This window comes from Peromyscus eremicus, chromosome 5, assembly GCF_949786415.1.
Source record: "Peromyscus eremicus chromosome 5, PerEre_H2_v1, whole genome shotgun sequence".
Taxonomy (NCBI): Eukaryota; Metazoa; Chordata; class Mammalia; order Rodentia; family Cricetidae; genus Peromyscus; species Peromyscus eremicus.
The window spans coordinates 62,664,950-62,687,510 of record NC_081420.1 but is presented as its reverse complement, the minus strand read 5'-3'; the positions used below and the strand labels follow the sequence as shown (position 1 = coordinate 62,687,510).

Below are 22,561 nucleotides of genomic sequence, written 5' to 3'. Positions count from 1 at the left end.
AGGACCTCTGCTAACTCCTCTACAGAGCACTCGGCTTTCAGGGGAAACTCTGGAAGTGAACAGAAAAATCAAAGGCTTTGTTTCATTACAGAAAAATCTTTAAAATGTAATCACCTGGGAGAAAGAAATGCAGAGGAGATTATTAATTGTGATTAAAAAAACAAGGATATTAAAACAAAAGAGAGAAAGAACTATGCAGAGAGGGAGGGCTTAAGGAATGGAATTAAGATTTGGAGAATACACAAGTCTTTTCTCAACAATCAAGAACTTGTCTTCCTTCTGTTCCGTTCGGTTCTTATATACTCTCTAGACTGACTCCTCTGGGGATATCCAGTGATTGTTAAATTCAGTAAATATTAGTTAGGAGTCCCAAGAAGTAACAACACAGCCTTCTCCATCAGATCTGTATTGTGTGCGGGGTCTGGGGCATCTCCTCCTGCCTCCCTTTCCTCTGTTTTGAACACATTCTGACTCTGGGTGTTTTATAGTCTCTTCACCTGGAGGGAAAAGGAGAATCCGCCCTAGCTAGAGCCATTCGCTTCCACTTACCCTAAGGACAGCTAGTGTGAGAGAGAACTTGCCTAAACCAGGCCAGACATTTCAGACTGTGTTGTTGGAAGCTTCACTGTAGCTGGAAGAGCATTGTGGTTAATATTCACCTACAGGACCTCCTGGGACTGCATAACAGGCTGTGCAAAAGAAAAGGCCTTCCTTCCTTCCTTCCCCCACCTCTCCTTCCTCACTCAGACACTCACATCTAGCAAATGATTCAAATTATCAGTCACACAGTGTGCTCCTGCGGAGGGCAGTCTGCCAGTGGCTGATTTTGAGTTACACATGAGATAAGCCTCCCAGATGGTGTTAACCATTAGCCCACTGTTGACCATTCGCTGCATCATAGGTGTAAATGTTTAACAGAAGGGCTCATGCATGCAAACAAACACACACACACACACACACACACACACACACGCACACACGCACACGCACACGCACACGCACACGCGCACACACGCACACAGCAATATGCTCTCAAGTACTGTGCACTCTTTAGCAAGCTGATCAGTGGGAACTCGGGACAGAGTTTCTGTGAACGCGTTTGTACACTGTTGTATGACTTACATTTTGAAGGGAGCTAGTAATCCCACAACTGCCATGCAAACATTCTCCCACATCCCAGCTCTGACAGGGCAGATGAATTATGGAGGCCGTTAAGCTCCCGTGGCTGGTTAAACATAAAGAATGGCTGTCCCTCATTCTTCCATATGGTTGTTAGATGGTTGTTGGTTCTCTTGAGCCATACTTCTGAAGCGGCTCAGTAGCAACCGTCTTTATCTATTTGGAATTCCTTGGCCTGAGAGAACAAGAGGATATCCCTTCTTCAAAAGATGCAATACTGTTTGAATATATTGCCATGAGTTATGGCAGACAATTTTGGATGCCCCCAACTAATTAAAAAAAAAACTCCATATATCAGAGTTTGGCTTGTAGTTCAAATAACTCTTAATTTAAATCACTTTTTCATGCTAACTTCAGTTATAAATAATGTTCTGAGAGTGTGCTGGCTGGGACTGAGACCTTATTAACTTGGGAGGGGGCAGGTTCTAAATGAGGTCATCTATTAGAGAAGTGTGGTTCCCAGCACAGTAACTGCCATTATGGTCCTCATGACTGGAGGCAAGCCACATCATGGTTTTGGATATCCATCCTCAGTGAAAAGCATGGCGTCAAGCTAACTGGTCTCTCGGTCTCTCCTAGCTTTTCCTCTTGCCAGTCACTCACTATCAGACCTAGAGATACTAGGGAATGAAAAATGAAGATGTGCTGGGCAAGGCAACTCATGCCTTAATCACAGCACTTGAAAGACTGAGGCAGGAGGATGACCATCAGTTTAAAGCCAGCCAGAGCTCTAGAGTGAGACCCTACTTGAAATAAGAAAAAGAAAAAAAAGGAAGTGATGAAGACAGAAATTGCTCCTCAATCTTGACAGTAGAAAAATGACGTCACTTAACTTCTTGTTGCCTGCTAATGGATCTGGATTTGTCTCCAACCCTACAGGCCATATATAACATGGCACCATTCACTTAAAAGTTCATTAAGAGGGTGGGTCATGTCAAGTGTTTAACCACCAAAACAGATATTCTGGAGGGTAACGGGCAGATGTATTATGGTGATGGTGTCTCACGTGTGCAGGCCTGCCTCCAAAGCCAGCAAGTTGTATATGATAAACACACAGACTTTTGCACATGTTTTAATTAGTGCCTCAGTGGTGCTGTTTTTACAAACATAGAAATCAGGCCCATGTTGCTGCATGGCAGGGAGTTCTCTGATAGATGTGGTAAGTGGTTTTATTGTTGCGCAGGCATCGAGTGCATTTACAAACTACGGTGACCATGACATCACTGGATGATGTCATCTTGGCCCACTGGAGTAAACTTATGCTGGCATAGATGTGAATGTTCCTGCTTAGAGTCTAATTATGTCTGTGTTTTGACAAAAACATACATTGGATTTTTTTTTTTCGAAAACCAAAAAGTTTTTATTCTTTTAAGGCCACGCTCCTAGATTACAGCCATTTGGTGAAGTCCTAAGAGAACAGACGAATATTTAAATTAGACACCGGACTATCAATGACTAATAGAACCTTTGTAAAGACGGAAACATTATAGATCTGTATTGACATGCTAGCCACTAGCTACCCTGAGCTCTGAGCACACGGAAGAATTGTGCTGGGTACCACCGAGGAACTGCACTTTCAGTCTTGCTCGTTTATCTTCCAATCAAGTCATGACCCCATGGGAACATTTCTTTCCCTGAAGCCTCACTACGAGTACTAAGGCAGAAATTAAAAAGAGACTGTAATGGGGCTGGACATGGATGTGAACCCTTCAGTCACAGCACTTGGGAGGCAGAGGCCAGTCTGAGCTCTGGGCTAGCCAGGGCTACACATAAGACCCTATCTCAGAAAACAAAAATGAAAAATGTAATTTTCATTATTGAGCAGCTCTATTCTTATGGCTGATAAGATGAGCAGGTTTGGGGCTGGAGAGATGGCTCAGTGGTTAGGAGCACTGGCTACTCTTCCAGAAGACCTAGGTTTAATTCTCAGCACTCATATAATAGCTTATAACCATCTATAACTCCAGTGCAAGGGGATCCAGCACCCTCTTCTGGCCTTGAATATGTGTCTGTACAGAGTCTCTCTCTTCCCCTCCCTCTCTCCCTCCCTTTCTCTCTGCCTCCCTCCCTCCCCACTGCCCCTCTCCCTTTCCTTACACACACACACACATACACACACACACACACACCTTCCTTATGCATGCATGTGTACATGTACATAAAACACCCATACACATGAAATAAAAATAAAGATGAGCAGGTGTCTGCAATGCTGGACATGGTCCATCCCTACTGCCTCATCCAGATTTGAAGATGATGTGTAGGTTTCTTGAAAAGATCTTGGGGAGTGTTCAGGATGGAGTCACTTGGAGAAATTGTCTGAAGAATCAAAGACACTCTAAAAGTATTTGTGATTCTGGGGAACTCCCAAGAAAGACCAGGTCTTTTCCATGGGAGCTACTGTAAGGAAGCTGTTTAGTACCAAATTCTGAAGAGTTCAGTGACACACACTTAGAATCTCCACATTTGGGAGGCAGACACAGCAAGGTTGTGAGTTTGAGGCCAGCCTGGACTACACTGCAAGATCTGTATTTTTAAAGTTTTTAATTAATTAATTATTCAAAACTAAGTAGATACAAAAGACTCAGCTTCATTTTTTTCCTTTCAGGAGCTTATTGATGTTGACAGTGAAGTGGTGTTTGAATTGGCTTCCTACATCTTACAGGTAAGTTGGTGTAAATACACACAAAAGGAGATGTAGCTGCCATCACACACAGCAGCCACCTCCACTATTGGACTTTCTAGCGTTTTCTAGACACAGATGAAGGAGGTATTAGGAATGCTGATGCCATGGCCGTAATTAGAGGTTTGTACTATTCCAAAATTTCAAGACAGTATATCATATGACCTTGGGGGAAAATTATGGGTTTAATCTGCCATTGTTTGATCCTCCAACACCACACATAAGAAGGTACCCCACTTGAGTTTGGTACCTTCTTTTGCCCTGAGAGAAACCAAATGAATACCTAGAAAGAATTACCTCCTCTCCTCCCAAAAGGCAAAGTAACAATCTTTAGTTTGAGACAGACAGATAGGAATATCTGTAGAGCAAATCCTAATTAGTCTTAAAAATAAAAACCTGGAGTCAGATATAGAGGTAAATGCTGAAAGATAAGAGAGACAAAGAAACAAGCCATGGCCACCTCTTATCTTGCCAACTCCTCAGCCTGAAAGGAGTCAAGTTCCTGTCTCCACCCACCTTATATTCATCTCTCTGCCCAGCCATATCACTTCCTGTTTCCTCCTCCCTGGTGCTGTGATTAAAGGCATGTGCCTCCCAAGTACTGGGATCAAAGGCATGAGATCCTAAGTGCTGGGATTAAAGGTGTATGCTGACCACTGTCTGACCTCTATGGTTAATTAGTGGCTAGCTCCACACTCTGATCTCCAGGCAAGCTTTATTTGTTAGAGCACAAACAAAATATCACCACAAGTATCATCTAAAAAGTTGGCAGGATGAGTTGAAGCACTATCATGAAGTTATTCTTTTAACAAGTGTTTATTGTGTGCTGCTGTGTCCAAGATAATTCTATCATGCTCACTGATGTCCACATGGGCTCTGGCTTCCAATTCCAGCAGTATAATTAGGAAAGAGCTCACCGTTCCAAACGTAACAGAAGAAGTAGACAATTGTAGCCTGGCACAGTGGCATGCACCTGTAATCCCAGCTGCTTTGGAAGTTGGGCCAGGAGGGCAGACTGCAGCTGTCTGAAGGGAAAGGAAAGGAGGGTGGAAGGGACTGGAAGAGAAGGGACTTAGAGGGGAGAGGTTTAAAGGAGGAGAGAGGAAACTGAAGAGAGGGAGGGGGAAAGAGAGAGGAGAGAGATAATTTGTGTATGTATGAGGAAAGGAGAGAAAGGAAAAATGGGAGGGAGAGAGAGAAAGAGAATTTTATCTAGATATGTGCTCAGTTTAGAAGTCTTAAGCCTCATTTAGCTAGACTGGGGCCTAGAAATATAAACCTATATATAACTTTGTGAAGTTTACATTGTGTCTCTTATTCGGGTGGCGTATGTACATTTTCTCCCTGACTCTGACCCACCAGATAGGGTCTCACTATGCAACCAAGGCTGATTTCAAACTCAGAATCCTCCTCCCTGAGCATCCCAAGTGCTGGGAATTAACAGTTACGGAAATGTTCCCCCACACCTGGCTAAGCATTCCTCATCACTGAGTTCAGAGAAACAGGGCGACAGCAGTAGGAAGCTTGTCCTGTCTTATTCAGCAGAGAAGTAGCCTTGATTCTAGGACTTAAGTTTTCATTTTTAATGATGGATCCATCATGTTTCACTCATTTGTTTTTCTTCCACAGGAAGCAAAAGGCGATTTCTCTAGGTGAGTCCCCAGAAATCGTTCTCTTATTGGCTTAAAAATGTATTTGTTGCTTTTATGTTTAAAGAAACTACCTTGCACGAACCTTGTAGGAGTGCAGTGTATTCATTGGTGAGATCCAGCTGTGGGACTGTCAGCTGAACAGGCAGTCTGGCAGGGCGCACACAGTGGTAGTGAGGACAGTATTCTTACCAAACGAACTTCCTTTGGGCTACTGAAAGGCTGAGCTCAGAGCCCAGTGTTCCCAATGGCCCTTGTTCTCATGTGTCTCTGGGGAGCCGGGAATCGCTCCTGGGATGTAAATTTGGTTGCATATAACCTGACAGTTCTAACAAGGAGATAGAGAGATGCACATCTTAGTATCCTCTCAATTTCGTTACTGACTTTCAAGGGGGAGTATTAACAGCACAGAAATACCACTCCCGTCTGCCTTCCATGGAAAGATGCTATGTTGAGAAAAAAAAAAAAACAGACTTAACTGCTGAGGATAGCGTGAGTAATCCTGCGCCACTGCTGGCTTGAACATTCATTCATTGAGCACCATACACAGTGCAGCACAGCTGAAATTGTCCCCAGTCTCTCATGTGCTACGTGGAGCCCTCACAGCACAGGGGATCGTAGCTAGCCCTCAGCAGAACAAACTGTTCATAGGCAGACATTTCCCAGGATTCTGGTTTATCAACATCTTCTGGGAAAGGCTCAGGAAGGCCCATTCTTTAGGATCAAGATTTTTCTGTAAAAGGAATGACTACATGGCCAAGAAAGCAAAATATCCAGCCATGTGGTTTCAAGAGCTGGGACTTATAGCTCGGTGGTAGGACACCCCTGCCTGACAGATGTGAGGCCAGTTATAGCCCCCACCCCCACAGTGGATGAAGAAAGATGAAAAGAAAAAGGTACAATGTTCTGGCCTAACAGGACAAAGGCAGAAAATTAATGTCAACAAGAAATAGACATCAGATCTGGGGAAAGGGTGCAGGGGATGAAGCGTTTACTATGCAGGCATGAGGACTTCAAAGCCCCGGCATCCATTTAGAAAGCACAGTACTAACTGTGCGTCCGTACCTCCAGTGCTGGAGCAGAAAAAGACAGAGACAAGAAGACTCCTAGGACTTGCCTGTCAGCTGGTCAGTCAAAGTGGTGAGCTCCAGGTTCAGTGAGGGACCCTGCCTCAAAAAGAGGAAGGGAAGTGGTTAAAGAAGTCATACCTGAGTCTGCTTCTGGTCCCTACACTCACTTGTGCAGAAGGGTGTTCCTGCACACTCACAGACCAAATCATATTTCTTCCCCATCAAGAGTACATGCATCTTGCTATCTTTGAAGGTTTTTTAAATCTATAAATGTACCCTAACCAACCTGAGGTATGTGTTCTCAGTCAACTATCTCAGCTAAATGGAAAGGGATATTTTAAAATCTAAAATGATAGTTGGCAAGCTTTTTCTATAAAGGCCACATACCTGGCTTTCCCAGGTCACATGGTCTCCACTACAGGAACTGCACCTTGTCCAAGTGTCCAAGGAGCCTCATGTGGTAGGAGAATTAAGAAACATGGTTGTGTTTCAATAAAACTTTATTTAGGGAAACAGACATTTGAATGTTACATAAATCCTCATGGATCATGAATTTTTCTTCCTCTCCCTCCTTTTCTCTTCTTCCTCCTTCCCTTTCCTCCTCCTCACCTTCTTTATCTAAAAATGTAAGACCCCCCTCTTCATTCACAGGCGGTACAAAAACAAGAGCGGATGTATAATGTGAGCCTATACTCTAGAGTTAGCTGACTCCTTGTTGGTCCAAATTGTAGCCCCTTTATCTCAGTTGGAGTGCTTTCTATAAAGAGAGCTCCATGCCTCCTTTATTTGGGTTTCCCAAGTCTTTGGCAGGAAGTAGAGAGAGTCAGATTTTCACTATCTAACAGGTGTGGGAGGCCTTAGCCGGAGACCTTGAACTTGGCAAATGGCCAAGTCCTCGTTTACTTGTTGAATGAAGTTCATCTGTTGAATGAAGCTTGCTCGGTTTGTAGACACTATAGCTTGTAATCTGCTCTTTGCTTTTTTCTTATGACCTGAGTTTGGGATTAGAATTAAGGGTTTCATCAAGTGTAAATCCACCCACTAAAAAAAAGATTTCTGCAGTTCTGTGAAAACTGGTTGAAAAGCCACAAATCCAGCGGAGGCCTGTGTCCGGTGTACTTACTCTGAAGAAACTTTTCCATTGGCCAGCTCAGAACCCACACATAGAGCACCCTGACCTCTGTGTGTGTGTGTGTGTGTGTGTGTGTGTGTGTGTGTGTATGTGTGTGTGTGTGTGTGTGTGTGTGTGTGTGTGAGTGTGTGAACTGGAAACCACCTCTTCTGTCCCACGGATCCTGGGAGTGCAGCCACACAGGCTAACTAACCACTAGGGAGGAAGAAGAGCAGGTTTGGCCCCGTAGTCCTTCACGGCCCCTGTAGTCCTTCACGGGCCCCTTTGCCAGCTCCAGCCCACCAGTGTGTTAGTTGAAAGCAGATATGCAAAGGCTGTTTCATGGGTCGGAGCTGGCTAGCGGCTTCTCTGTAGCTGCAGCTGTCTAGAGAGAGAAGTAGCTGTCAGGAGAACTGGAGGTCAGACCGTTCACACAAGGTCAGTTTGTCTCATCCCATAAAATCCACCCCATAGAATGCAGAGGTGAGCCGTGATGTGCCCGTGCCGGACAACACACCGTTTTCTAAGGCAGGCTCAAGATCGATAACTCTGGAGAATTCTCAGGGCCACTCTGCAAACACGAGGTCCGTGGTTCAGCACACACACAGCTGAAAGCAGCATTGTGCACGTAACCCCAGCACTGTGTGTCGGTATGGGGACAAAGACAGCAGGATTCCCCGGTGCGCATTAGCCAACTAGCCAGGCAGAACTCAACTACAGGCTGTCAGAGACTATCTCAAGACAATAAGGTATAGGTCAATCAGAGTAGACCCCTGATGCCAACCTCTGGTTTCCATATACCCGCAGGCACATGTATTCACACCCATGGGAACACATCAATGAAGTGCACACATAAGAAGAAATAAATAATAAAATATTAATAAAAATAGTCTCAAGAAAGTAACATATGCTTGAATTTGGGAATAAGACACACCATTTCTTTCTTTTTGTTTTGTTTTGTTTTTCAAGACAGGGTTTCTCTGTGTAGCTCTGGCTGTCCTAAAGCTCTGGAACTCACAGAGATCCACCTGCCTTTTTCTCCCAGGTGCTGGGACTAAAGGTGTGTGCCACCACTGGCCAGCTTGCTGCTTCATTTCTTATGTGTGCCTCTTGAGGGCCACTTCTGAGAAGATTCTCCATACCCCGGAGTTCACCATATTGGTTTGGTAGCTGAACAACAGGCATTTTAGATTTGCTGTTTGCATAGCTTAGTTTTGTAGAAACTCGATTTTGACACTAGTCATTAATACATGGTTCTTTTACCTTAGTTCTGTGCGCAACTGAAGGGTTTTAATTTGTAAGCATTGCCTGCCATAAATATGTTTTCCTCAACAACATCAATAAAAAATAAGCTTAGAAATACAGACTTTCAGGAGCTGGAAATATGGCTCAATGGTTAAGAGCATTGACTGCTCTTCCATAGGTCCTGAGTTCAATTCCCAGCAACCACATGGCAGCTCACAACCATTTGTACTGAGATCTGGTGTCCTCTTCTGGCTCGCAGGGAAACATGCAAACAGAGCACTGTATATGTAATAAATAAATAATTTTTTTAAAAAAAAAAGAATGATTTAATTAAAAAAAGAAAGAAATACAGACCTTCGGAGAAGGCTTTTGTATGTGTAGCACAGGATCCAAGGCTTAATTCCAAGATGCCATAGAGTCTAGGTGGTCAAATAGCCATTTAAATTAATGACCTCACACAAAAGCCAAAGTAACTCTGGGGCTGGAAAAATGTCTCAGTGGTTAAGAATACTGGCTTCTCTTCCAGAGGACCTAGGTTTGATTCCCACATGGCAACTCACAATCATTTATAACTCTAGCCCCAGGGCATTAGACACCCTCTCCAGACCCCCAAGGGCACTGCATTAATGTGGTGTACAAACTTGCATATTGAAATAAAGTCTTCCCCAACCTGAGGGTCTTGAATCTGTCCCTTTCCTAAAAACCTACCTTGCCCTGGGCACTGCCTTTCTACACTCAACAGTTCATCAAGTGGGATTTGACTCTACCTGTGGAGAATGAGTATTAAAAACCATACAGGACATAGAAACCATAAGAACACCTTCACTGAAGCATGAGGGAAAGGAGGTTATGTTTGCGAGGGAGAGAGGCTGAAGTGCTGACAGAGTGTCCGTAGGAAGAGGCTGATACAGGGATAACCCTGAACAAGAACAGCTCTGCTGAGCCACTCCTGGGCTCTTCTGTCTTTGAGGCCCTTTTTCTTGCTCAGCACATCCCAAAGGGTTTTCTTGCATATTTCTCTTTTCGGTCGATAGAAAGGCTCACAGCCTCTTCTTAGAGTTTTTTGAAACAGGACCTCTCTATATATCCCTGACTGTCCTGAAACTCACTATGTAGACCAGACTGGCCTTGAACTTGCAGAGATAGGATTTTCTCTGCCTCCCGAGTGCTGGGACTAAAGGTTTGTGCTCCACAACCAGTATTCTTAATGTGATAATGAAATGTTGAGTTAACAATGCTGAAAACCGATGGCTGAGATATAGACAGTTAAGTGAATAGTGCCCATGATAGAAAAAAATGTATCATGCGTGTTGATAGTCTGACACGGAGTAGACAAATTTGTATGCTATCATTAAAGGGTTAGGAAATAGTCTTATCTAAAAATAATGTTTTCTCACTTGTACTATTTTCCTCAGCACAGCACAAATAATCTTGCTTCGTTTCCTGATGTGTGTTCATGTTTAAAAAGAAATCGCATGTGTCACCATTCAGGAAGTGAGCAGAGTTGGCATTTCTGTCTGAAAACAATTGAATAGCCTCTGAGCTATCAATCTGGGCAGTTATAGGAGCTAATGTTAGGTGGGGTGGGCCCAATACAGAATAAAACCAAAAAGTCTTCATGGAATCATCATGGATCAATGTTAGTCAACTCGCAGATATTGCCTGCAGACAAGGTTTATTCATTACAATGTCCCAGTTTCTTGACTGCTCAGCCCTTTTTGTTTGTGGAATATATGTATGTATGTATGTGCGAAGGCACGTGTGTACATGTGCATATAGACACCAGAGGTCTATATCAAGTGCCCTTTTTTATGCTTTCCACCTTGGTTTTTGAGACAGAGTCTTTCACTGATTAACTGGAGTGACTGGCCACTGAATCCCTACAATCCTTCTGCCTCCTCTTCCCAGCTGGGATCCCAGACACATAGCACCATGCCTGACTCTTTCCATGGGTGGTGGGGATCTGAACTCAGGTCTCATCCCTGCACAGCAAGTGGTTTAATCACCGAGTCACCTCCCAAACCCCTCTTGGGATGTTTTTTTGTTTTTGTTTTTGTTTTTGTTTTTGTGTTTGTTTTTAAGACAGGGTTTCTCTGTGTAGTTTTGGTGCCTGTCCTGGATCTCACTCTGTAGACCAGGCTGGCCTTGAACTCACAGAGATCCACCTACATCTGCCTCCCAAGTGCTGGGATTAAAGGTGTGCACCACCACCGTGCAATGGGATGTTTTTTATTTAATATCTTTTTAAAAATCCTTGAGCTACTGTAGAAAAGTAGTATCTATTTCTTGCTAAATCATTGAAAAAAAAAAAACACTCATTGAATCAACCTACTGGGAATCCAAATTTTCAAGTGAGATTCTAATTTGACTTAACAGGAGATAATCACAGTGCTGAACTAAACAAGCCATTAGGGACAATAACTTGTTTTTATTTTTGTTTGGGAACATTTTTTTTTTCATGAAGAAAAGTTATTTAAACCCCCCCCCCACACACACACACACACACACATACTGACCCATCTCTTTATACTAATCTTGAGATTCACCACATCTTCACTTTCAATAGCTCTCTGGAACTTTCTGGAAATGTGATAGAAACACCTTTTTAAATAATTATTTTTCACTGGTCATGGAAGCTCGTCAGGGAAGGCTGGAGCGGAAGGACCACCCTGAACTTAAGGCCTGCCTGAACTACACACAGCCTCGAACCTAAGGCCTGCCTGGACTACACACGGTGCTCCAGGCCAACCTGGGCTATGGAGTACAGTACTCTGTCACAGAACAAAAATTATGATAATAATCTTAAACATTTTTCGAAGTTGAAACACCATTAATCATTGATATCAGAAACCACAGCACCTCTGACATACAGAATCCTCATGTACTACAGGCCAGAAGGACACATGGCTCATGAAAGAGGCTATAAGGTTATGACTTTCTTTTCCTCTCTAGTTTCCATTCTGTTTTAGTTTTCCTTGTCTTTTTTTCACGATAGATAAGGGAATAAAATGTAACTGATAGTGAAATTGAAAAACATGAAGCTAAGCGCCGTCACTTCAGAATGGCCATTGGAGCCACGTGGAACAAAATGTACTGAGGTGTCCCCAGTTTGACACGTGTTTGAGTGGCTTCCGTAAACTAGCTGCATGGTGTTTTTATTTGTGATCTGATTAGAGTAAAGTGATTTTCATGGGATGGGGGAAGAGTCACCTGGGACAAGTGAAAACATCTGTTCCATAGAATGTTTTGGTAACAAGGTTTATTAAAACGGAATTACCAAAGCTCTGCTGCCCTGGGCTCTCTACTAGGACCTGGAAATACCTTTGTTACAGGAGACTAGAGGAGCTGATGTTAATCACTACAGCAAGTTCCCGCAACACAAGCTGTGTTAGCATCCGTAAGCCAACTGGAAAAGACTCACAGGAAAGAAATTCCATTTAAAGGTCCACGCACTACACTATGTTCATCTGGTGGACTCTCTATTTAACAAATTCCTCCACACTCTGAGAGGCAGGGAAAGATAGGAAGCCCTAACAGACTCAGCAGTCCAGAAAAACACAGTCCTGAAAGGCAAAGAAGGGAGATTTTGGTTGACTAGCTGGGAGTTAGCATGTAGGATATTGTTACCAGTTCTTGTGCTACTGTTGACTAAATACCTGCATAAACAACCAAAGAGTGGAGGGACTCATCCGGGCTCACATTCCAGAGGGTTCCATCCATGGTTCTTTGACCTCATGTACTGGTACAAAACATCGTGGTAGTGGATGTGTGTGGTGGAAGGAAGTGTTCACACCTGGCTTAAAGGAAGCAGAACACAAGACAGGAAGTAGCCTGGGTCATTTACCTCCTAGAACCCTCCCCCAGTAGACAACCTACTCCCTTCAGCTTGACCCCACTTCCCAAAGTTTCCAGACATCCAAAATAGCATGTCCACCCCCATCTAGGGACCAAGCATTCAAAACATTAGCCTGTGGGGGACATTTCAAATTCAAGCCATAATAACATTTTGCACAATTAAATGCTGGTCTGTGTGAGAGAATCTGGGTTTATGGGGCCAGGGGTTAGTGGTTGGGAAGAAATCTTACTGTATCCCTGAGATAGCATCTGTAGGGTTCTATTGTGTTTCTTTTCAAAAGGAAACCCCTGCTTTTGGAAATAGAGCAATGTATTGCTCTATCGATAGAGACAAGCAGCAGCCCTCATTAACACAAGAGGTTGATTTTCAAATGAGGAGTTGCAGTGTTTATTTATGCTGAAACATTCCCACTAACTCCCAGAAGCCACATGTTCTTAGGTCCCTGGGAGAGCAATTAAAAGCAAAGCGCATAATGACCTTTTAATATTTTATCTCCTATAAACCATGGGACTGTATGGTCACTAGTCTAGTGAGAAAGAAACTTTGGTGAACAAAAAACAGTATTCTCTTGAGTTTTTTTTTTCTTTTCACTTATGAAATCTGGTCTGCCCCCTTTGAAAGTGCATTAGTAGTTAATGTAAACTAAAATGGGCTTACTAGTCTCTAAAAATTCTGGGCTTTGAAGTCTTTCTAGTCAAGCCAGAGAATGTAAGTCATGGGTTTGAGCAAGTATTTTAGAAATTCCCAGAAAAGACAAGATCTCATTTTCTTGTACACATCTTTGAAACATGATATGTGCGTTTGTATCAATGGCTAGTTTTCAGAAGATGAGACAGTGTATCTCCTTGCCCACCTTCCAGGGTTGAGGGTTGGTAGCTTTACAACAACACAGTTTTGTTGCCTACTCTTTTGTTGCTATGATGAAACACCATGACCAAAAGTAACTGAAGAAAGAGTGGTTTATTTTGGCTTCTGGTTCCAGACAGATAGAGAGGCTATCATGGCAGGAAGGTATGGCATGGTGAGAGGATCAGGAAGCTGACTGTTCACATGTTCATCCATGCACAGGAAGCAGAAAAAGAGAACGGGAAGTGGGTCAAGGCTAGAAACCCTTAAAGCCCACCCCCAGTGATGTATTTTTCCCAGCAAGGCTGTACCTCCCCCAAACAGTCACCAACCAGGGACCAATTATACAACACCTTGAGCCTATGGGAGACGTTTCTCATTCAAACCACCACAACTACAAATCAAAGTTTGCAGATTACTTAAGCCGTAGCTTTTTATTTACACAAATGATTTGCATCTAAGTCAGCAAATTCAGGTATTATAAGTCGTTATTAGACATTTTGATCATCTGGTGTCTATTTTCATACAAATGGATATTTGGGGGAGGGATGGGGAAAGTTGAAATGGGGTCTCACTCTGTAGCCCAGGTTGGCCTGGAATTCAGGATCCCCTGCCTTAGCCTCCTGAGTGCTAGCGTTACAAATAGGCACTGTCATACCTGCCTCCTACAATTTTTGAATGGTCATGAAAGAGAAAATAGTTGCCACTCTCCTCTGGCTGGAGAAATTGAAGACAAAGACAATAACACAGATATTTATGTTAGTAATGGTTTACATGTAGGATACAGCTTTCATAACCTAACCAGTTCTATCACACTTCAACATGTCAGTTCCCTTAGTGAAGTTTCCCAAGGGAAAAAAGGTGTCATATGTTAGACTTGAAGTGTACTTCTCATCTCAGTGAATTGAAATTAATATGATTCTCATATATCCGCTTGTTTGAAAAGAAAGAGGTGTGCCTGGAGTTTTCCCATGATTAGAAAATGACCCGGAGAGCCACGCGTAATTGAGAAGCAGCAGGACTCTGTCACACCAGTGGCAGCTTCCAACAGGAACAGAATCTGAGAGTTTGGAGTGAAGTGTTCGCACAGAAAAGTTATGAACGTTTCCAGAAAGCTTTGTTTTGTGAGGGAAGTCCATTTGAGCTTTTGGATGTGTGATTTACATTTCAAAGCGCAAAAATACATTGATTTTTTTTTTTTTTTGCAAGTTGATACCATTCAAATCCTATGGGAATTGTTCAGCTATAAAGGAAGGAGGGGACTTTATGTTGTGACTCTTTTGTTAAATATGGATTTAATCTCGGTATCACATTTTGAGTGAACTCTGAAGAGCACAGAGGTCCATGGTCATGACACTGTGTCAAATTTTCAGAGTTGAGATTCCCAAGTTAAAGGCTGACATTGTGGGGGTAATCATTTGTTTTCTCTATCTCTTTGAGTAGAATTGTTTGCCTGAAATCACAGGCTACAGAAAGAAATCTTAGCTTGTTTTGCATTTTATGCATTTACAACTAAATGAGAAGTTCACAAGAATTTCCTTGAAGCCTAGGAAAACTAGATTGACTTAAGAATACCCATATAACTGAGCGATTAGCATCAGAAAGGATAGATAATTCATGAACGTGTTAAGATGTTAGCGTTAGCCCGTGGTACATGTCCAAAATCCAGAAACCCAAGGAGGAAAATAATCTCTGAGTCTCCAGATGTTTTCCTTGGTCTGCAGATGTCAAGTGCAAAGACAAAGATTTCACATATACATGAGCCCCGAAGTGGAAGATCTTGGTGACATCTTCCAAGCCATCAGCTTCCCTGAACCTTCTCCCTACACCTGGGCAGGCATGTGGTGGGAAGGAAATGAGCATGCGCGTGCTGGCGTCCTTTTCTTTGTTTTGTGTATTATAATCTCAGTGTTGCCTTGCTCATCGTCAGAAAACAAAGCGGGTTTAGAGAGGAAGAAGAAAGAAGTAAGGATAAGAATTGTTTCTTGCACCCTTCTTGAAGATCAGGAGAGGATAAGTCTATAATTTCACTTCTTAAGCATCATGGAGTTTTCTAGGTTCGTTGTACAAGTGAATAAAGGAATGCTGACTGGCAGGGCATACCTGAACCCTGAGGCTCCCAGTGCTTCCCGATTCAGAATGTCTCAGATCCCAGACAAGTGATTAAGGGCTGGTCCCAGGTGGGAATTAACACCCTGACCAGGCAGGGCTGGCATCCAAGAGATGGCTCTCCCTGAGCAAAAACACAGATGTTGCCAGAAGTGGTGGTGTGTGTCTGTAATGCCAGCATTTGGTGGAGGGATGGAGTACAGGGAAGAAGATCAAGAATTCAAGGTCAGAGACTGGAGACATGGCTCAGCAGGTAAAAACAGTTGCTCTTGCAGAGGACCCAGGTTTGATTTCCAGGACCCACGTGACCATTACAGATGATTGTCTCTATGGTAACTCCAGTTCTAGGAGATCCAGTGCCTTCTTTGTCCTCCATGGGCAGCAAGCACACATGTAGTACACAGACGTGCATACAGGCAAAGCATCTATACGTATTAAATAAAGATATTTTTTTTAAAATTCAAGATCAACCTTGGCAGCATAGGGAGTTTGAGGCCAACCTCAGCTAGATGAGACTGGACCCTGTCAGGAGTGGGTCAGGATAGAGAAGAAGGAAGAAGGGGAAGAGGAAGCAGGAAAAGGAGGAGGATGGGGAGGAGGGAGGAAGAGAAAGAAAAAGGAAGATGAATGTTCTTGCCAGGTGGAAGTCATAGTAAAACATACCCTTGAGTTAAAAGATGGCCTTGCTACCAAATAGGTTAAGAAAAGTTTGTTTCCTGGAGGTTTGTGGGTTTTGGAAATGTGTGCAAAGGATTGTATAGTCCTACTCAAGAACATTCTTTCCCTGGAGAACCATAGCTTCATGACATGCTCATCAAATATGCAGAGTTTGGTTGGTGCTCACATAGCATTCTGATCTCACCGTTTCTGAGTTTCTGATGATTCTCTTGTGCTACACTAGGTTTATTTTGAAACAGTGATTTCAGGACAGGTGCTTCTGCCCTAAGCATACCCCAGAGACCCCCGTTTCTCCTCCAATGTATGGACATCTCATTTGACCCAAGGGGAATTTCCTGAAAATGTTATTTCCCGGATTTTAAAAGAAGATTTTTTTTTTTGTATTTATAGTGTGTGTGCACATGAGTACAGTGCCCGTGAAGACCAGAAAAGAGGCATCAGATCCCCTGGAGCTGGTGTTACAGGTGGTTATGAGCCACCTGATGTGGGTTCTGGAAACCAAACTCGGGGCCTCTGCAAAAGCAGTATTGACTCTTAGCTCTTAACCTCTGAGCCGTCTCTCCAGCTCCTCCTAGACTTTTCTTTAAGGAAAACACATGGTAGATTTTACCAACCCTTTTCTGGTGCCTAAACTTGTCCTTGATTATTTTATGTATCTTTGCTAAATATGTTTTTCTGTGATGTAGCAAGTTCTCTATTTGTCATATTGCTAGAGATCTTTTTATTTCTCCTGTAGATTACTCTCACTTCCCATGTTTTAGGTAGCCAACCACAAGCACATTCTCTCAACATACCTCCCCCCCCCAAAAAAAAAAAAAACCAGCACAGCCTTGAAATACCATTTCTATACTGGCAACAATAACATCTACCTAAACTTTGTATATAAAATCTAGATATTAAAAATAAGACTGGGGATTTTTTTTGTAAACAACTGATTATCTAAGAGGTTTCTTTTTAATTTTTTTGATTTCTAAAAACAGAGTATGACCGTGAACTGTTTTACAGTATGTTTTAAGCTAGTGTTCATCAGTCATCCTGAACTCGGGGATAATGACAGCATGCATGACAGTCCCCAGACAAGACTGGAACTTCCAGCATGTGTTAGGCTACAGCCTTGTAGAGTCCCAAGCAGCCACCTCTCCCATTGGGGTGACTCTTTCCCATCCTAGTACTAACCAGGCCCATGATTCTTGGCTCCTAAGAGCAGAGGCACAACCCGGCTGTAGAACATTAGAACATTAGACTTTCTTATTTCCAGCTGCACATGTTGCCCTGTGCAGGGCTGGACACCTCTAAGTGACTGCAGGTGTTTATAAACAGCAAAAAAGGCAGAGCATTTCTACAGATTCATCCTCTGGGGATGCCTGGGAGTCGTGGATCCCTTCCAGAGTTTAATGGATTTGGACAGGCTTCACGCCCTGGTGACTTCTCCATATACGTTTCTGGGTAACCTTGCCCTGGAGGAGTGCAAGAGAATCCATGGCAAGCCTCAGCAAGGAAGTGAAGCCTGTGGCTGTCATTGGGAATGTTTGTTTGCCAACAAACCTGTGGTTGGTAGGGAAAAGGATCTCTTCCTCCTTGGGTTCCTTCCCCAAATACACTTTAGACGTGATGAGAGAGGAGCCTGAACTCAGGTTTCAGCTCCGTAAAGATATTGCTCATTGCTTCTCACAGTCCCAACAAATAAAACCGTACCCAGCAAAAGAGCCTATTGACATTTAAGACATCACCCTTGGCACCAATGACCTGTTGAGCCAAAGTTTTGTGTTCAAGTATCCACAGTTAAATGGGCAGATAAGACCCTCTGTCCACCCCTGTGGATTCTCAAGTGTTTGGACAACTGAATGTTGGCTTACCTTGTGCCTCCCTGGCATGTAATTCTAAGCCATGGTTGATAATCTCATTTTCCTAAACACCAGGAGTTTCCCTCTTTGAAAAATCTCCTTGGACCTTACTAAGCTATGATGGAAGGTCCTCAAAATTCTATCTTTTCAGTCTCATTGTCCCTTACATACAAGCCACACTAATTGAGCTCTTCCAATCACGTTACTCAGCTGCCTTGACTGTAAATATGAGTTCTGTACCCCTTTTCACACAGCCCCAAAGCCCACTTTTACACCAGACCCAAAAAAAGGCCTTCATCTTCTCGGAACTCTCGTGTTGCTTGTTTAAGTTAACATGCTCTAACTTTATTCCTCTGCCCACACTGCCAGTTATCTTTGAATGAATGTCTCTCGTCTCATCCACCTGGGAACACAAGTTGGGTGTGGACTGTGTTCTATCCCATCTGCGTCTCCCCCGGTACTTTCTTTTTAACACTGAGGACTCTAGCTTATTGGCCAGTAGATGACAAACCCTTTCATTACTAAGCACTTGGATACATTGAGTCAAAGCATTCCAAGTTGAGAATTCCCTTCTGATTGGCTGCTTGAAGATGAATACATGAACATTCCTGTTCTTATTCTTAGTAAATTTGGAAGATGCCAGCAGTTCTAAAGTTACTAAACATCTGCATGATTCGTAGACACCACTGAAATGAACCTGGATTATTGGCATGGTTTTCCCCGTTTGCATTTGGTGATGGAGCTGCTGAGGGCATTGCTGTTGGTGTTGTTTTGCACTCGGGGTACAAAGAACTTCTGATCCTTAGGTTGACAGTGTAGGTTTAAGGGTGACTACTTTCCAGTCACCCCAGGATATTGGTACCCATATCTGTGGCCTTCCCATCCCATTCCCCTTGCCTCCTCCTAATTTTTCCTTCTTTCCTATTTACTTATTGATCTCCTGTTCTTTGCTTGTATGTGGTAAAGTCCAAGCTCCTGATGGCCAGTGTTTACCCAGCTCTATATGAGCAACACAAAAAGCTGCCAATATCCCAGATTAGTGCTATGGATCTAATGCAAGCCTCCACAAGACGAACCCTGGCAAGCCCAGCTGGTAAACTTGAGGCTTGGGAGTAGGCCAGTTTAAGGAAACACTATTTAGATACTAGAACCATGTCCAAGTATATACTGTTAATAGCTCTAGAAATTGAGTGTGGGTATAGATAGCGGGGACCGTGCAAAACTACTAAGTGAATAGGCACAGGTGTGTATACCCCTTAGACTATGGGTCACATAGCCATAAGAATAGCCCAACACAAAAGAGTGAACTTACTTAGAATATTAAGAGTTGTATTGAGACTATATCTATAACTCTGACTACTTAGATCAAGTGTGAACTTTGTAGATGATAAAGTCATTGTTCCAGTGCCAAAGGTTGATCATGTTGGCACTCTAGAGGGTAATTAGCTATCTGAAGAAGGTTGGTTGAACCAGCGGAGTTTAAACTATCTTTAACCCCAAGCATGTGTGATTTTATGGGAGATGGTAGTTCAGTTCCAGGACCAGCTGCATCAGCCCTCCTCACAGTCCCAGATCATCTGCCTCACACTTGCTAAGTAGTCTCCAAGCTTGTCCAAAGGAAAGGTTGTTTATGTATCACACTGACGGAACAGTTTCCAGCAGGAGGTGAGTCTAGAGAGGCCAAAGGTGGTTCAGGAATGGGGAGAGAGTCTGCCCTTCTTGGAATCTGCACCCAGCTGCAGGGGCCTTGGAAGCTTCTTCTGGGTCCACCCCCCTGGGATCCTTTTCTTCCCACATTGCTGCCCAATGCTGCTCAGACCCCAGCACACAGTCAGGGTCTCTGTGAGGGCAGCAGTTGTGAGGCTGTCAACGTGTGTATCCCTGGCTCTGCACTGGAAAAGGAGACTCCTCAGCTTGTGTGTCCGTGTTCTTTCCCCTCTGTATCACATAAACAAAAACAACCCCCTCACCTGTCACTTGCCATTCATTATAAGGGAGCAGATGTGGGGCCTTCAGTCAGTCACGTCATAAGAAGCAGGGTGATTATTTTCTCAGAAGGTGATGTGTTGTTTCTTGACTGTCTCTTTCAGCAATGAGGTGGTGAGGAGTGACCTAAAAAAGCTGCCAGCCCTTCCTACCCAAGCCCTGAAGGAGCACCCCTCCCTGGCCTACTGGTAAGATTCCCCATCCCAGAACCTTCTCACAGACAAGTCTTCAAGGAGGGCTCAGGCTTCAGACCACTGAGCCCGACTCTGTCAGCTCCCACAGGCCTCCTGGACTCCCTGCTGTGTCAGGGAACTTAGATGTTCACAACTGCTTTCAGAGTCAGAGGTAGTGGTTTATGCCTATAATACCAGCATTTGGGAAGAATGGGGCAGAAAGATTGCAAGTTCAAGGCCAGTATAGGCTACACAGTAAGTTCCAGGATAGCTTGGGCTAGAATAAAACCCTGTCTCAAAGAAAGAAAGAAAGAGAGAGAGAGAGGGAGAGAGAGAGAGAGAGAGAGAGAGAGAGAGAGAGAGAGAGAGAGAGAAAGGAAGGAAGGAAGAAAGGAAGGAGGAAGGAAGGAAGGAAGGAAGGAAGGAAGGAAGGAAGGAAGGAAGGAAGGAAAAAGCCTTCCCTGTGCTGGTCCAGTTTCATGTAGGAATGCTGTGATGGATGACAGGATGTGAGAGGTCTGGAGGGGTGGGAAAGGCCGGGGCATCATTTCCTTGGCAACAGAAGAAACAGGTTATTTTCTTTCTCCTTGGTGTTTCCTAAATCCCATTTTAGCCCTTTGTAACATTATGCCACAGCTCATCAGCCGAGCCCTGAATTGCCTGATTCCATGTGATTTAGGCGTTTGCGGTTGGGCCGTGGTGGAGCGGGGCTCACATTCCTGAGGAGTGTGTTGGAATCCGGCTGGGTACTTACACACTGACCTCTGCCCTCTGACAAGGACAGGGCTGTATCCCGGTGGTCCTTCTGACCCTTCTTAGAAAGCAGTGTGGCTGCTCATAGTGTAAGACACAGTCGTGGCAGGACACCTGCTTCCCCAGGTGTGGCCTGCAACCCCAGCTTCTCAGAGGGCTGAGGCAGGAGGATTGCAAATTGAAGGCCTCCCTGAGCTATAGAGTGAACTCAAAGCCAGTAACTTAGTGAGATCTTGACTCAAAAAAAAAAAATGTTTAAGAGTTGGAATGTAATTAGTGGTACGATGTTTGCTTAGCATGTGTGAGGCCCTCAGTAGAAGAAAGAGAGGGGGATGGGATGGGGGGGAGAAGAGGGGATGAGATGGGGAGAGAGGAGTGGAGGGGAGGGGAGGGGAGGGGAGAGGAGAGGAGAGAGAGAAGACAAAAAGCACTGAACAAGTTCGTCCTAGTAAACCACAACACAGAGCTCACTTGTAAATACATTCTAAAGTTTTTGAATTAGTATTCCACCCTGTCTAGACACTTCCAGCAGTAAATAAACCAAGTATTCAGTTTTTCAAGCAGACTTGAGGATGCCTTCAGATTGGGTACTCGGGTCACACATAATGCAGAGTTCTTTAGTGAGATGAAACCCACACTCAGAAATCACTTTTCTCCGAGAAGCCCCACTCCTGAAGAGCGGGACTCAAAACTGTGAGCGCCTACCTGTGCACTGCCCTCCCCCATTCCACCTCAGACCTGATCCATTACCATTCTTCCTTTGGGAATGTGTCTATAGATAAAGAACAGGCTTATGCCAAGGACTTCAAATTCAAAACCTGTCCAGGTGATATTTGTGGGTTGAAGGCCAGCCTGGGCTATCTAGTGAGACATTGTCTCATTAAAAAAGATTGATGATACTGCCTGGAGAGGCCAATAGTTCTCACATGCGGGATGACTTACGCTCGAGAACTGTAACGTTGGTAGACAGTCTGGAGTCAGAATTGCCTTTGACCTAATTCATCCCTCAATCATGTCTTTATTTATTGTCTAACATGGTTAATCCAACCCCCAGGCCAATTGCAGGGCTCCTCCCCCTTCCCATTCTGGATCATTCTTGCATTGTCTCCAGTGCAAGATCCTCTGTGTTCATGTTATTAGTAATAGAGAAAGGCTTCCTTCTGGCCCTGCTTTCTGCCTTTTATCAGCCTGACTATCTCTCTTCCTGAACAGCTGACCCTCAGCCATCTTAACAGTACATCCTTAGTCACGTGACCAGGCCAGCCCTTTCCTAAGGCCTCCCCCAGACCCATGAGCACACAGTCAACTGTCTAACACACTGGGAGAGTGGCAGGATGGGGAAGCCAGATACCTTCAGTGACACACCCAGCTGGGAGCAA

General features: G+C 43.9%; 1 protein-coding gene across 1 annotated transcript in view; it reads left to right on the top strand.

The window, feature by feature from the left end:
- Frmd4a (FERM domain containing 4A) overlaps window positions 1-22,561 on the top strand; it is a 175,627-nt gene that overhangs the window by 79,603 nt on the left and 73,463 nt on the right. The window contains 3 exon segments of the mRNA XM_059263573.1: window positions 3,788-3,844; window positions 5,492-5,514; window positions 20,361-20,444. Coding sequence (XP_059119556.1) covers window positions 3,788-3,844; window positions 5,492-5,514; window positions 20,361-20,444 — 164 coding nt within the window.